The 15,869-nt window shown below is 47.2% G+C and overlaps 1 protein-coding gene across 1 annotated transcript in view; it reads left to right on the top strand.

The window, feature by feature from the left end:
* The first annotated feature begins 2,119 nt into the window (after positions 1-2,119).
* The window catches only part of SDC3 (syndecan 3), a 92,669-nt gene continuing 78,919 nt past the window's right edge, over positions 2,120-15,869 (top strand). The window contains exon 1 of the mRNA XM_087939842.1: positions 2,120-2,648. Coding sequence (XP_087795968.1) covers positions 2,553-2,648 — 96 coding nt within the window. The 5' untranslated portion in view covers positions 2,120-2,552. The remainder of the gene's footprint in view (positions 2,649-15,869) is intronic.

Below are 15,869 nucleotides of genomic sequence, written 5' to 3'. Positions count from 1 at the left end.
CAACGGAAAAAACAGACTTTTTCCAATGGAAAAAAAAAAGTCTTAAGACCATTTTCCACACTGACGAACACTGCAGCATCCGCTTGGTCACAGGATCAAAATTCGTATGCTTGGCAACCAATTCATATTTATGACGGTTGAAGTGTCCCGACCTTCTGACAAGCCAAGTCAGAGGGGAAAGCCCAATTTGCTTAACCAACCCTGCCACTGGGGCAAAAAGCTGTCAACGAGGCAAAAAACTCACTGAATAAATGTCTCGCTCAACAACTGAAATGCTGGGCCCGATTGTGGTCGTAAGTCAAGGACTCCTCCTAAATTTATTTATTATTGATTGATTGGATTTCTCTTGCTGCCTATTCACCCGTGGCGTCTCCAGATGGTTTACAGAACATAAAACCACATTTAAAACAATACAAACTAATCAAAAGAATCAAATCCATATACCGTATATAAAAGCAAAATGCCACTCACGCATCATTGCAAAATCTCCTGAACCGTAAAGCCTACAAACTTGAAATTTGGCACCTATGTTCCTCTTGGCTTCTAGGTGCTCACCAAGAAAGGATTTTTCAAAATGACCATCGGAGCATTCGTATTTCAGATATTATTATTATTATTAACATGCTCTGATGCTAAGGAGTTCTACTCCCCCTCCCCACCTGAAAAGAAATCTCTTCCAAATGCAAAACACAAGCAGAGGAGAGGAGTTTCACTTTCAGTTTCACAGCACCAAGCAGCTTTAGTATGGAACAGTTGAGCTAAGCCATGCCCAGGCCCCTTGCTGTCTCCTTCTTGCTCACACAGCAAGTACTGCTTCCGTTTTCAAACAGCCCTCAACTCACACACTGACAGGACACTAGCCAGATGAATACCAATGGATGCTGGTAGGCAGAAGCAGAATTCCGCCCCCCCCTTATGTTCCTCCCCCCAAATTAAGCCTGACCACATAGTTTCGTAGCAAAGCACGGGTACTGAGCTAGTAAATTAATAAAGTACAATATAACAAAATCACCCCAACTCCCCACCACCACAACAGCAGATCACACGAGCCATTTAAGGGGCTCCATTCCACTCTGGGTTCCCCAGGCCTGCTGGCAGAATCAGGTCTTCAGCACCTTCTGTAAGAGTATTAGAGTGTGTGTGTGTGGGGTGGTGGTGGTTCTAATCTCTGGGGAGGAGGATGTTCCAGAGAGAGGAACCAGAGGTGGGGTATTCAGCAAGTTCTGACCAGTTCTGGAGAACCGGTAGCAGAAATTTCGAGTAGTTCCGAGAACCGGCAAATACCACCTCTGACTGGCCCCGCCCCCATCTATTCTCTGCCTCCCATTGAGCTGATCGGCTGTGTCTTCTTTGGTTGCCCTGCACAGGAAAACGGAGCTGGAAAGCAGGTTAGTGGGATGGGGAGGGAATGGAGATTTTGCAGTATCCTTCCCCTGCCACGCCCACCAAGCCACGCCCACAGAACCGGTATTCAAATGTTTGAATCCCACCACTGGAGGGAGCCTTCCCCTGCCACGCCCACCAAGCCACACCACGCCCACCAAGCCACGCCCACAGAACCCGTATTCAAACGTTTGAGGGAGCCTTCCCCTGCCACGCCCACCCAGCCACACCACGCCCACCAAGCCACGCCCACAGAACCCGTATTCAAACGTTTGAATCCCACCACTGGAGGGAGCTGTCCCTGCCACGCCCACCAAGCCACACCTCGCCCACCAACCCATGCCCACAGAACCCATAGTCAAATGTTTGAATCCCACCACTGGAGGGAGCCACCCCCGGAGAAGGCCCTTTTTCTGGGTCTCGCCAGGTGCATCTCCCTCAGGGATGGGACCCTCAGCATCCCCTGCCCCCCTGCGCTAATGGGCCGGTAGATAGATGTGACCGGCTGGTCCCTCAGATAACCTCGTCCCAAGCCATAAATCATACAAAACTGGGAAGGACGGGAAACGAGGGTGTTGGGCTTGACCCGCGGCCCCTCTTTTGGGGGGCGGGGGAGGGGGCATTGCAACTCGCCTCCGCAAGCGGGAGAGGCCGACCGTCACGCTCGGATCTGGGCTGGGCGCTAGAGGGCGCCGCAGCCTCTCCGTCTCTCCCCCCGCCGCCTCCTCCCAGCCACGGGGAGCGAAGGGAAACGGATCAGGAGCGGCCGTTTCGTGAGCGGGGCGCGCTCTGATTGTTACGGTCCCGGCGGCCGCGGGCGACTCTGGGCTGGAGCCGGGAGGGAGGAGGCGTCCCAGCCGCCATCCTTTTGCACCTCGGGCCGGCCTCCGCCCTTCCGAATTGGCTGCATCTCTCCCGTTCCCGGTTTGCCTCTCGCAGCCCTCCGGCTCTCCCTCCTCCTCCTCCTCCTCCTCCTCGCAGCCGCTGCGTTGGTCCGGGTTTCTGGTTGCATCGGAAACAAAGGAACGGCACTTGGCCCCCCCCCTCCTCCTCCTCCTCTCCCGCTCCTCCCCGTCCCTCCCCTCCCCTCCCCTCTCCGTCCCTCTGGACTCCCAGCCGCGGCGGGCAGCCGGATCGGCCGTGCCTTCCTCGCCCAGCCGGACTCCAAAATGCCACGGCTGCAGCCGTCGAGGCCCCGCAGCCAGGCAGGGCTGCCGCCGCCGCCGCTCCTGCTCCTCCTGCTCCTGGCCGGCCACGTCGCCCGGGTAAGTGGCATCTGCCGCGCCTGTCAGGCAATCCCGGGCCGGCGAGCTTTTTTTTGGGGTGGGGGGAGGCTCTCTCTAACCCGTCTCCTCTTGCCAGGCTCCCTCGCCTGGATCCAGCGCCCCCACCCCGTTCGCTCCGGGATGTCCGGAGTCTTGCATTAGAGTGACTCCCCCTCCCGGCTTCAGCATCCCCCCGCTCTTAATAAAAAGGCCTGAAGGCAAGAGAAAAGCACCCCCCCCGCCCTCTCCTTGCCCCGACCACCCACGGAAGGCGCGTTTCTAAAAAATAAGCCAATGCGGGGGTTGCGAAGGGTTCCCAAGGCGGTAAAGCAGTCCTGCTGAATTGAGGGGGGCTAGGACCCCTCTAGTCATTTGGCTGCCGAGAGAGGGAGGAGAGAGAGGGAGGAGAGAGAGGGAGGGACGGAGAGAGGGAGGGAGAGAGAGGGGGGAGAGGGAGAGAGAGGAGGGGGGAGGGAGAGAGAGAGAGAGAGGGGGAGGGGGAGAGAGGAGAGAGAGAGAGAGGGAGGAGAGAGAGAGAGAGAGAGAGGTGCGTCTGGACGCCGGAGACCCCGGAGTCGGCTCCTCTGTTTAGGAGCATCCTTCTCTCCTTTAGGGCGGAGGGCGTGTGTGGCTTGCGGGAGTGGGGAGGGGGGGTCAGATGGGGAGAAAGAGGGGAGTCTGAGCAGCAGCTGCCGCCGTTTGCACTGGGGTGGGGGTGGGGGGGTGACCAGTTGGCTGCGCGTGATTTGGAGGGATTAGCCAGCGGCTCACACGCCCCCTTTTTAGGGGATGGGGGGGGGGTTGCATCCCGCTCCTGCACCCGAGAAGAAGATGGGAGGGGCTCGGCTTGCTTGGAGGGTACCGAGCCGCTCCGAAGCAAGTCAAGGGAGCATCCATCTCCCGGAGGGAATGGCTCATTCTAGTTTAGGAGTAGAGGCTGGGCCGAATTAATTTGGAAAGAAAGCCGAGTGGGGAGGGGGGGGTCCCGATCGGTCGTGCTACATTCCCCGGGTCAGCATGTTTGAAGCTTTGCAGCTTTGTTGGAGAATTAAAGACAACCCCTCCCCATCTCTTTCGCTGGGCCACGAGCAGATGTCCCGGTTTGTAAGCTCTAGTCTAGTTGCAAAAAAGTCTTTATAGAAAGGAGAAGGTATTACCTCTCTCTCTCCCTCCCCCACCGCACCCCCAATTCGATTGCACATCTGGAGTCAATTGACGGGGGGGGCGCTCCAGCCACGCCAAAAGTCACCAGCCAATCTTCCGCTCTTTTTCCTCTCACCCGCTACAAACTCCCCTTTTTCGGGAGGGAGGGGGATGGGAGGAGGTGAGGTGGGGAGGGGGAAAGGTGAGCTGTGACGTCATTTGAAGGTCGATGGGTTTGCACAGAAGGGGGGGGGGCGTTCCCCCCCCCACCTTCCCTTCTTGCTTTGCTGTACAGCGTGGGTGTTTTGTGGGGAAGGTGGGAGGGGAAACGGAGGGAAGGATTATGTCTAGTATTATATATAGAACGATATTTGCTCATCATCCCAGCGGGTCAAGGTCTGCAGGGAAATCATATATACGAGGAAGGGGGTTTGAGTTGGGTGGGAGTGCACTGTAATCCTTGCTTTGCTGGTCCGTCTTTCTGGGTTCAGCCCCCTCCCTCTCAGCGGAAGCAAAGTCTCAAGTAATAAAAGTGAAAGAGAATTTCTCTTCAAGGGTGGGGAAAGAATTGCCCACTCCCCGATCTAGGGATAGCCAGGACTACCTCCTGGGCAGAAGCTGGGAAGGAGGGGGTCTTGATTGGGGGGGGTGGAATGGAAATAGGGGCTGTTCATTTAGTTCCAGGGAGTACACCCCCCCCCCCTCACTCCTTCCTGTAGTCTGGGTCGCTTGGCGTATCTTTTTCCACCACGCCAGTGATCTTTCCATGGGCAGGAGGGGGGGGTCCCGTGTTATCCTCTCCCTCCCTGTGTTTTCAGGCCTGCAGGGGGTGTGGCTGGTGCCAGGAATGACATCATCAGAATGGGGCGTGGCTGAAAGCATCCATCCTTTTTACACTTTAGGGGGCGGGGAGGTGGTGGAGGTAGGGTTTAATAGAAGAAGGGTGTGTTACGCTTATTGTTTTCACAGGGATCCAAAATAAATAACATAAAGAATAAAATCAAATCAGACTTCTTGGGGGGGGCGGGGTGGAGCACGTCCACATGTGGTCCATGCTCTGGGGAGGTGGGACTTGAGGATATTGTGAATTCTGAAATTGTGACATTAGGGAAGAGGTACTTTTTAACAAGGGTGTGTGTGTGTATGTGTGTGGTTTTCAGAGGCACTGTTGCTGGTTAAGAGTGATAGACGCAGTAGCCCATCTGGCCAGAATAACACACCGAACAGGCTGGCCTAGTATGACATCACTGGGGTGTGAATGCCTAGAGAAGAGACCCAGTGACTGAGTCCATACTATAGGTATGGTCCTCAACTTATGGCCACTATTGGCACCAGCCAGAGGATTATTAAGTAAGATGTGCTTGATTTTACAATCTTTTTTTTGTTTTGGCATGGTTGTAAGGGATAAGGGCAGTTGTTAAGTAAATCATTGAGCCGCGGTAGCGCAGTGGTTAGAGTGCAGTACTGCAGGCTCCTTCTGCTGACTGCCAGCTGCCTGTAGTTCAAATCACACCAGGCTCAAGGTTGACTCAGCCTTCCATCCTTCCAAGGTGGGTAAGATGAGGACCCAGATTGTTGGGGCTATATGCTGACTCCGTAGGCCGCTTAGAGAGGGCTGTAGAGCACTGTGAAGAGGTATATAAGTCTAAGTGCTGTTGCTATTGGTTTGGCAGTATAAAAATACTTGACTTGGCTCAGGCTTTAAGACCTTCCGCTCCCCCTCCATAACCAAAGAAGAAACAATTAAGCATAATGAATATTGTGTGGTCACTCAGCATGTGATTTGCAATGGAATAAGGGATAGGAAGGGAGGTCAGGAGAGAATGCCTTGGCTAGTCCTTTCCATTTGCAAATGAATAGCTTTAAAAAAAATAGCCAAATTTATAATCTCTAGTGCTATTGCAGATTAACTCTGCCCACTGCCAGCAGTTCGATCCTGACTGGCTCAAGGTCGACTCAGCCTTCCATCCTTCCAAGGTGGGTAAAATGAGGACCCAGATTGTTGGGGGCAATAGGCTGACTCTGTAAACCACTCAGAGAGGGCTGTAAAAATACTGTGAAGCGGTATATAAGTCTTAATCCCATGATGGGATCCTTAAGCAAATCCGGCTTTGTCTCCTTGTCGAAAACTGGCTGGGAAAGTCTCAAGCAGTGATCGCGTGTTGCACCCACTATAAATATAGGTAGTCTTTGACTTACAAACAGTTCGCTTAGTGACTGAAGTTACAACGGCACTGAAAAAAAGCGATTTAGGACCATTTTTCACCCTTAGCATCCCCATGGGATGGTCTCATTTAATTTTCTTCTTCTTTTTTAAATTTTTTTAAAATAAACTTTATTAAACATTAAAAAATATTTACACATCAGAAAACATTTAATTAAAAACAATATCGAGATGAGAGAACATATCCAATAAACGCAAAACATGTACCTATACATTTCTAATTGCTTAAATGGTGTATTCCTATGAGACTATTTTCTAATACTTATTTCCTCTCTCTGGTTAATACTCCTATTATAACCTCTATATATTTTATCTCCCCTATCTATTCACTCACTGGTTTCTATTTTTTGTCCATTCGTACCAGTTTTCCCAAACTGTAAAATATTTGGGGTCTTCCTTGTCTTTTAACTTCTGAGCGAGTTTATCAATCTCTACGGATCATTTGGATTCTTGGACAACTGACTCCCATTAAGGACAGTTACGGGGTCCCGAGGTCCTGTGATCCCCTTTTGTGACCTGACAAACAGAGTTAATGGGGAACCCAGGTTCACTTAACAACCGTACTACTAATTTAACGTCTGTGGTGATTCACTTAACAAAAGTGGCAAGAACAGTCGTAAAACGGGACAAAACCTCGCTTAACAGATTTACTCACTTAGCAACATAAACTTTGGGCACAATTGTGGTCCTAAGTTGAGGACTACCCATACTGTGCTGGTTGCTAAGCAGCTGATTTTTGACTGTGGGGATGCAGCAACCGTTGTAAGGGCGAGTCATACGTCGCTTTTTTCAGTGCAGTTGTAATGACAAACCCCGTCACTAAATGAGGGGTTATAAGTCGAAGACTACCTGTAAGTAGTATAAGACTACCTGTACACTCATTGAGGAGATCTCAAGATCTTTCTCTGGTAAAATACAATGGACAAATCCTGACCCTAGTAGAGCAGGGGTCTTCAAACTTGGCAAGTTTAAGACTTGTGGACTTCAACTCCCAGAATTCCTCCTCCAGTCATGTTAGCTCAGGAATTATGGGAGTTGAAGTCCACAAGTCTTAAAGTTGCCAAGGTTGGAGACCCCTGCCATAAATAAAAAAGGCTGAAACGTGCTGCCCCTCAAACTGATATTTTTACCAATTTTGGGGAAGTCTGGCCAAGTTTTTGAAGCCTCTTTTTTTTTCTCCTTGCTCATTCATTTACGTCAGGGCTCCCCAAATTTGGCAACTTTAAGACTTGTGGACTTCAACTCCCAGGCTTCGTCAAACTTAATAAAACACACATTGAATTTAAAAGTAAAACGTTTTTTAATGTGATGCTGCGAATTACTTGAATTCCCAGCCAAAACTCATTAGACACAGTTCCTCCAAATAAGAACATGCTTTTCAGTGCTGTTGAATGCTGCCAAGAAACAGAAATCCAATTAAGGCTAACATAAACCAACCCAAAAACCTAGAAAAACATGACCAGAGTACAGGGCTTCCTAAAGAACTATTTAAATTACTGAACTGTTTTGCTTCCTGCAAAGCTCTTCATCATGGAGAACTGACTTTTATCCCTTATGGGAGGGGCAATCACCTCCCGTCTTTACTCCCAAGTCACCCCTTCTGCTTCAGCTGCTCTCGCCTTCTAGCAGCTCTGCGCACACATGCACTGGGAACAGGCTCCCCTTGTTCCTCTGCCTTGCTGCTGCCAGACCCCGAAAGCTCTGAAGGCAGCACCCCACTCCCAGATGGTCCTGGCCCCATCTCTACATCGGATGTAGGACCCTCGTCCAAGTCCTTCCCAGACTCCCTGAGTGGTTCCCTTTGTCCTCACTGTCCGATACCTCTTGCACCGACTGCCAGCAAACCACAACATTTTGGGAGTTGAAGTCCATAAGTCTTAAAGTTGCCAAATTTGGGGACCTCTGGTCTAGGGACTCCTGAGTAAAGCTGATCTAGGCTACAGCGATGTACTCTATATCCTGCATCCTTCTGCCCTGAGTTCATGATGTTGGCTGTGGTTCAAATAGTTGGCCAGTGTGTTGCCAAGATGACTTCATATTCTACAGACAGCTTACCTAAATATTGGGAAGAATCATCCTGTGGCAGAATCTGTCTCCCCCTAATATAAATTCAGCCGTTGTGAGCCTGATTCACGTGCCTTATTCACAGCCTATGAGGTCACTCTCAGAAGCCTCTAGGTTGCTGATGGAAAATTTAGTAGGGGAAATCTTAATTCCCTGTAGCTATTTTATTGCTGTCTTTGGCTGCGGTGGGTGCCCAAAACTTCCTAATTCCTGTCTCTCAGAGTAAAGCTCCATTTAAAAGCCATTAATGGAGCCATTAAAGAGGCAGGATGAGAGGAACGAGTAAAGGGATGGGTTTGAGGGCACCAGGACTGTGCATACGTCGATTATTAAATAAATGTTCAGCCTTGCAACGTTTCAAAGTTATGGATTATTCTTAAACAGAGTGATGGACAAACTCTTCCCACAAACCCTGGCAAATAATTGGAGAGTTTACTTGGGTTTTTGGGGTGTGTGGTTTTGTGAGGTAACTTCGAAGTCAATTTGCAGTTTTCTTGGCAATCTCAATAGAGATTGATTGTTGCCTTCTTCCTAGGGCTGAGAGAGAGTGACTGGCCCAAGGGCACCCCTCTGGCTTCATGCTTAAGGCAGGACTAGAACTCCCAATCTCCTGGTCTCTGGCCTCCTGCCTTAACCACTACATCAGGGATGTCACACTCATGGCCTGAGGGCTGGGTGCGTGGGGAAAAAAGTCCCGATACGTCACATGACGTTGCCGTGACAATGCGAGTTTGACACCCCTGCACTACATCGAACTGACTGTCTGTGTGGTATTAAGAGCTGAAAAAGAGAAATAAAAGGGGTTGGGAAGCAAAGTCAAAAGTGAATGACCTCCTCCTGTTTCTTTCTGATAACCTTTTCTCCATTTTTCATAGTCTGCTTTCCTCCTATTTTTTTCTCTCCGTCATTCTTCTTTCACAATAGTAGCTTGTGGCAGAGGGACAGAGGGCTTTCACTAGCAATCTGCGGGGATCCTTTCCAAGTTTTTGAAATTAGACCGAGGCTTGTGGTTGGCTTGAATTGGTCATCTTAAAATGAAATAATTGCCTGTGAAACTCACTGGCATACATTGGCTTTCCCCCTGTGACTCCCACTGGGTACATTCACTTTCAGTGGTGGGATTCAAAGATTTTTACCCCCAGTTTGGTGGGTGTGGCTTGCTGGGCGTGCTTTGAGTGTGCGCGCACACTTGGTGCACATGTGCACAGGCACAGAGGCATTTACGCAGTCACAGAGGTGTTCCAACTCACCTCCTGCCAGCCTGCACTCTCCCGGTCACTTCAGCAGCTGCCACACAGCACTCTGTTGTGCCACGCAAAGCAGCTGTGCTTCAAAATCAGGGAGTAAAAGTGAGTATGGGACCCCGGGCAAGTGGGTGGGCCCAACAGCAGAGCGACGGAGGGAATCGGTTCAGTCTCTGCTACTCATTGGTGCTACCAGCTCGGCAGAACCAGGCCAAACCGGTAGAATACTACCACTGTGCACTTCTCGGTTAATATAAAACAGTTATCCATTCATCCATCCATATCTGCCTGCCTGCCTGCCTGCCTGCCTGCCTGCCTGCCTGCCTGCCTATCTATCCATCCATCCATCCATCCATCCATCCATCCATCCATCCATCCATCCATCCATCCATCCATCCATCTATCTATCTTATCTATCTATCTATCTATCTATCTATCCCTAGTATACTTTATACCAGTTGGGTTCAACCCACAGCCTACAGCCCCACAATGTAGCCTCACAATGTTGTAACAAAAACATAAAAAGTAAAGGAAGTTTGTTATTTATATACATTAACTATGTTATATACTGTATATTATATGTGGCCAAGACAATTCATCTTCACTCAAGGCGGCCCAGGCAAGCCAAAAGATTGGACGCCCGTGCTTTATATCATGTTCTGAGACCCTGGCTGGGTTTTCATAGCCTACAGAAACACAGACTGAAAATCTTGTTTTAGTGTGTTATGAGAACTATGTTTAGCTGTATTGCTTGTTGGGCAGAGTTTGAGATTTTTTAAAATTGCCTTTTCTTTCTGGTGCTCTCACATAGCAGGAGCTTTATAAATCATGTGGTCTCCCATTCTGCCTTATTGCTGAAAATGGTGAGATGGAAGTGAAATGCAGAAAAACAGGCTCTGATTTGTAAACGACCTCTTTGTATTTATGAGTTAGCAAGGAGATTTTTGTTAACCAGATACTGGGTAGGGGAACCTTTACCTGAATTTCTATAGGTTAAGGGAAAACCAGCTGAGTTCAAAGCAACATGTGGAAAAGGGCTTCTAGATCTGGATCATGGAATCCAGATGATCACCAAGGCAGGGATCTGAATATTCTTCTTCTTATTATTTTTATCATTTTGAGGTCTTCCAGAGTTATGCAGCTTAGAACCGGTGCTGAATTAACACATGGTTTGTTGGTTTTGGCTTAGCATGACATGTTAATTTGGCACTTCTCTAGAGGATTTTCAGAATTGGGCCTCAGCCTTATTAATGACAATCTTTTCAGCTGTCAGTGTGGCCAGTACTTTAAATCCTCTTTAGTGCTCTAGAGCAGGGGTCACCAACCTTTTGGACCTCAGGGACCACCAAACTCATAATTTTAAATCCCAGGGACCACTAGCTGGTTCTGTGGGCATGGCCTAATTTGTGAGTGTGACTTGGTGGTCATGTGACCGGCTGGGCATGCTTGTATGTAAATATTATAAATATTTTTATAAATATTGAATTTTTTATAAAAAAGAGCAACTTTTACCCAAAATCAGGCAAAGCAGGCAGGCAGATTGAATTGCTCACAGAATCACAGATGCATTCAGAGATATCTATCTATCTGCCATTGGCTAGCTCAGTCTGTCACATAAAATTTGCTTGCAAGCAAACTCACAAAATTAACTCACAACACACCATGTATGTAAATATTGATTTTTTTTAATAAAAAAGAGCAACTTTTATCCAAAATCAGGCAAAGCAGGCAGGCAGATTGAGTTGCTCACAGAATTGTTCAGTGATCTATCTATCTGCCATCGGCTAGCTTAGTCTGTCACATAAAATTTGTTTGCCGTGAGTCTGCACTGAATAATAGAACCTTCAGCCCTAAGGGAGGTTTGGCTGTGCTTAAAAGCAGAGCCGAAGATCTAAAGACTATCTAGAAAGCAAGAAATCCAACCATTTCCTGCTTCCTAGCTAATCTAAATCTCCTGGCACAGCAGAACAGATAATGGTCAGAGAAAGCAAAAATAGCAATTTAGCAGGCAAGTTTGCCAGGTAAGGAGTGAGCGAGCGGGGAAGGTTCCCGCAGACCAGGTGGGCGGCACAGCCTTGTGTTTCATTGCTTGGGTGGGGGTGCTGTGGGGGTGAGATTTCTCTGCAGCCCACCAAAATTTTCTCATGGCCCACCAATTGGCGACCGCTGCTCTAGAGCAGTGTTTTTCAAACTTAGCAATTTTAAATTGTGTGGACTTCAGTTCCCAGAATTCCCCAGACACCGTTGGCTGGAAAATTCTGGAAGCTGAAATCCACACATCTTTAAAGTTACCCCATTGGAAAACCACCACTCTAGACTCATCTGAGCCAGTGTAAGAAAATATACCCTCATCCCTTCCAAAACATATCTCTGAGAAAAATAATTCTGCAAGATGGTCATTTTATAATTTGAGCAAGAAAAGGATAATCGATCATTGAATGGGTGTGTGGTTAATGTATTCTAATAAATGTGGGTTGCAACATCATGTGTCTGTGTAACAGGAAGACACTTAACTGAAAAAAATTCAGCATGCAGGCTGTAAAAGATTTTTAAAAGTCCTATTTTAATAGCTGAAACTAACCTGTTTATCCAAACGATGCTCTTGTTTCCTAGACAGTCTGTTCTCTGTATAAACAACATCTATTTAATTCTTGTAGTTTGATTTTAAGCATTCACAAAGACAAATATTTATAGGAATTAGCTTACTTAATTAGCAGACCATCCATTTCCCAAGTATTTTTTTCCAGAAAGTTTATCATGAACGAAACACAAATGTTGACCTTAGTATAAATTATAGAGTTCTTCTCCCTTTAAAACCCCCCCCATCTCTTGTAGTCACTTCTCAGAGTTGCTAACAAATGTCTCAACTCTAACCAGAAAGTACTAAGAACACCACCAACAAAAACTTTGTCATTGTAATGGGGGTACGAAAGACAAATGTTAAGCAACTGGAATCCAGTGACTAGGGAGACCATGTCAAGTTTGCAAAGGCATCCCGGAAGGATTCATTCACTGTGAAATTCCTGGTTGAATGGGTAAAGGAAATTATTCCATCAGCAGCTGCAGAAAATGGCAATGGTTGAGTTAGATCAAATTTCCACTTGCACGTTAATAAGCTAGATGTTAAGCTCATTGGTTTAGTGTCTCTGGGGATTCTCAGTCATCCAGGTCATGGTTGTCCCAAAGGTGTTTACTTTCTTTGTTTTTACATGAAGACATTTCACTTCTCATCCAAGAAGCAGCAGCAGCTCCTTCTCCTTCTCCTCCTCCTCCTCCTCCTTCTTCCTCCTCCTCCCCTCCTCCTCCCCCTCCTCCTCCTCTGAAGAAGGTTCTTGGATGAGAAGCAAAATGTCTTCAAGCAAAAAACAAAGAAAATCCAGTTGCCTTTAAAAAACACCTTTGGGACTTGTTGGTTTGGATTTATTTTCTGTCTTAGTGTAATGTCTGAGTTCAGTCATTGCCATGGTTCAGTTGTATGATTTATAGCTTTAGGTATTTCATATACTGTAGTTTAATGTTTGCACCTAGTCATGATGTTAATTTTTGTTTAGGAATTTTGTATGTTTTTATTGGCTTGAGGTTCCTTTTCCTTCGTTCATATTTCTCTATGAGATTGCTTTTAAATTAACGTTGTGTGATTTAAAAACATGAGAAATAAATGAACTTGCTTTATGACTTAGTGCTATATCTGAAACCAACTACTATGGTTTATCCAGTAGACCATGGTTAATGCATGTTATGAATCCCATTTCTAACACAATCTCAATCTAAGCCACAAATACGGAATCCACATTAAGGTTTAGCACATGTCAACATCATTACTAAAATTCGTAGGACTAAGAAAAGAATTGACTCCTCTCATAGATGTTGTCCCCTCTAGACACAGCAATGCCTGAGTCCATCCTCATATCTACTGCATTAAAATTCTCCAGGGATAATTCCCAGCACATATACAATCTAGGCTTTAGATTTTCTCTCCTAATTTTTTCCTGCTGTGACAGAAATTGCTCTTGTTATCCACAAGATCCTTTTCAAAGTTCAAGCATCTCTCCTCAAATGTCCTCCCAAAAAGACTGCTTCAGCATAAAAGCCAATTCACTGTTCAGTGGTACCTCAGTACTCATTGTTAATTGATTCTGGGAGGCATGGTGAGTACCAAAAATGATGAGTACCAAACAGATATTTTATTCCATAAGGAATAATGTAGTGAGTCACAAGCAGAGCTGGGCTGCTGGGGGTTCGCAGGGGTTCAGAAGAGCCCCTAGCTAAGATTCTGTGCAGTTCGGAGAACCCTCCAATCCCATTCCTGGCTGGTCCCGCCCACCCCGCCCCTCCCAGGAATCCCCAAACAGCCCGTTTTAGATGCAGGTAAGTACAGGATGTGCGTGGAGGCTTGGGAGGGCAGAAAACAGGCCTCCCAGAAGTTCGGGAACGCCAGAAATGAGCCCATTTCCAGCTTCCAGAGAGCCCCCGGAGCCCTGGGAGGCCATTTTCTCCCTCCTGGAGGCTCAAGGAAAGCCTCCGGATCCCGGGGAGGGCATCTCCCCCCCCCATCATGGTGCAGGAGGCCAACTATGCTACGCCCATCATGGCAATGCTGACCCAGCAACCGGGCAGAGAACCCTTTGCTAAAATTTTTGAAGCCTACCCTTGGTCACAAGGCAGCCAATACTGACAGGTTGTAGCTTGTGCATTGAGTACCAAACAAATGATGAGTACCTGGACAAAAATTTTGCATCAAAATGCATTAAATACCACGTTTGATGAGTTTCAAAGCTGTTGAGTACCAAGGTACCACTGTATTTTTAGGGACATGGGTCCCATGATTCACTGTTTCTGGGCTGAACTAATTCTTTCAAAAGCTGTTGCCTGGGTTCACATCTCATGCTAACCCATGGCTTGTTCAAACAACATTTAAACAAATGAACCACAAAAGCTTGAGTTCATCTAACCCATTAAATCAAACAATCACATAGAGGTCTGGCATAGTGTTCTGACTACAACTATTGTTTTGGAAGTGAAATGACTTAAACGTTTTTAGGGGTTGTCTTGTGGAAGTGAATGGCTACTGCTTCGGTCCACAATTACTAAGCAGTGGAATATCAAGGAATAAACCTGGGTGATATTTTTAATGGATCCCTAAATAGCTTCTCACATTATTGTACATGGTATCAAATGCTCTCTGTTTCATTCTTTTATAAGATATATAGTTTAGATCAGGGGCCTGCAACCTCAAACACTCAAAGAGCCATTTGGACCCGTGTCCCACAGAAAAGAAAACATCGGGAACCAATAATTTAACAACCGGTGTGACTGGGTGGGCATGGCCAACCCAACGTCACTTACTCCCACCCAGTCACCTCCTGCTCTGGAATATGGAGCGAGTCTCCATCACCCTTACCTTCTCAGGCCAGGTGAGGAGTGACAGGGAGGGGAGGGGCCAACCAGTGGTGTGATCAGCTGACAGGGAGCCGCAGCAGAGGACCGAAGGAGCTGCATATGGCTCCAGAGCCGCAGGTTGCAGACCCCTGGTTTAGATGAACAGCAGAAGTGAAATATTTTGTCCAGAGAAAAACACAGATTTCTAGCTGCCTAAATGTTGAAGGTGTGGCTAATCAGTATCCCATATTTTAAATTCCTTGGAATTGGCTTATTTGAACCTCAGGCTCTGCTGTCGCTTCTGTCAAGCTGCATGTAAGACATTCTCTCTCAGCGATTATGTTCTGAGCCTGCAAGCAGATCCTGGCCTGTCTACCTGCTTTAGATGGATCCAGGGGTTCCCTTTGACTTTTACCTTGCCAGTTCAATTCTTTCATTAATTTATCTATACAGAAGTGTTTGTGGAGTTCTTGATGTTCTCTGAGCTTGGTTGTTTACTTGAAGGCATTTTAGTACCCAACTACCCTGTTTCCCTGAAAATACGACCTACCCTGAAAGTATGTCCTAGCTTGATTTTTACATGTATGCCCAATATAAGGCCTACCCCCCAAATAAGCCCTAATTAAGATCCTGTCAACTCCAGAGTGGACGGGTAAACATTAAGCTAGGGTGGGGATTGGTGGGGGGTGGAGCTGCCCTACTACTAACCTTTGGACAATTGTAGCTAGGCTTCACGCACCCTGACACCTGCCTTGTTGGCCCATTTCTTCTGCAGTCGGCAAGGCTGGCAAGGCTTTCCTGAAGGCCTTTGTAGCTGATAACAAGGGTTCAGATCGAACCAGAGCTCTGTTATCAGCTGCAGAGGCCTTCAGGAAAACCTTGCCGGCCACAGAAGAAGAAGTTCCTGACAGCAAAAAAGGATGCACTCAAGTGAGATTAGTCAGTGGATGACATCCCCTGAAAATAAGACCTAGTGCTTTTTTTGGTGGAAAAAAAATATAAGACTGAGTCTTATTTTGGGGGAAACACGGTAGGAAATATCACCAGAGCGGATATAATGGATATAATCTGCTTCTTAAGGATGCCAGTTAGTACTGTATATTATGAACAGGAAATTTTTTAATATCTTTGATAGATCTTTGTGGGGGCATTTTAATGCTGAAGGGA

This window comes from Pseudonaja textilis, chromosome 10 (assembly GCF_049901715.1).
Source record: "Pseudonaja textilis isolate UNSWEBS1 chromosome 10, rPseTex1.2, whole genome shotgun sequence".
Lineage (NCBI taxonomy): Eukaryota > Metazoa > Chordata > Lepidosauria > Squamata > Elapidae > Pseudonaja > Pseudonaja textilis.
This window is presented reverse-complemented; position numbering and strand designations above follow the sequence as displayed.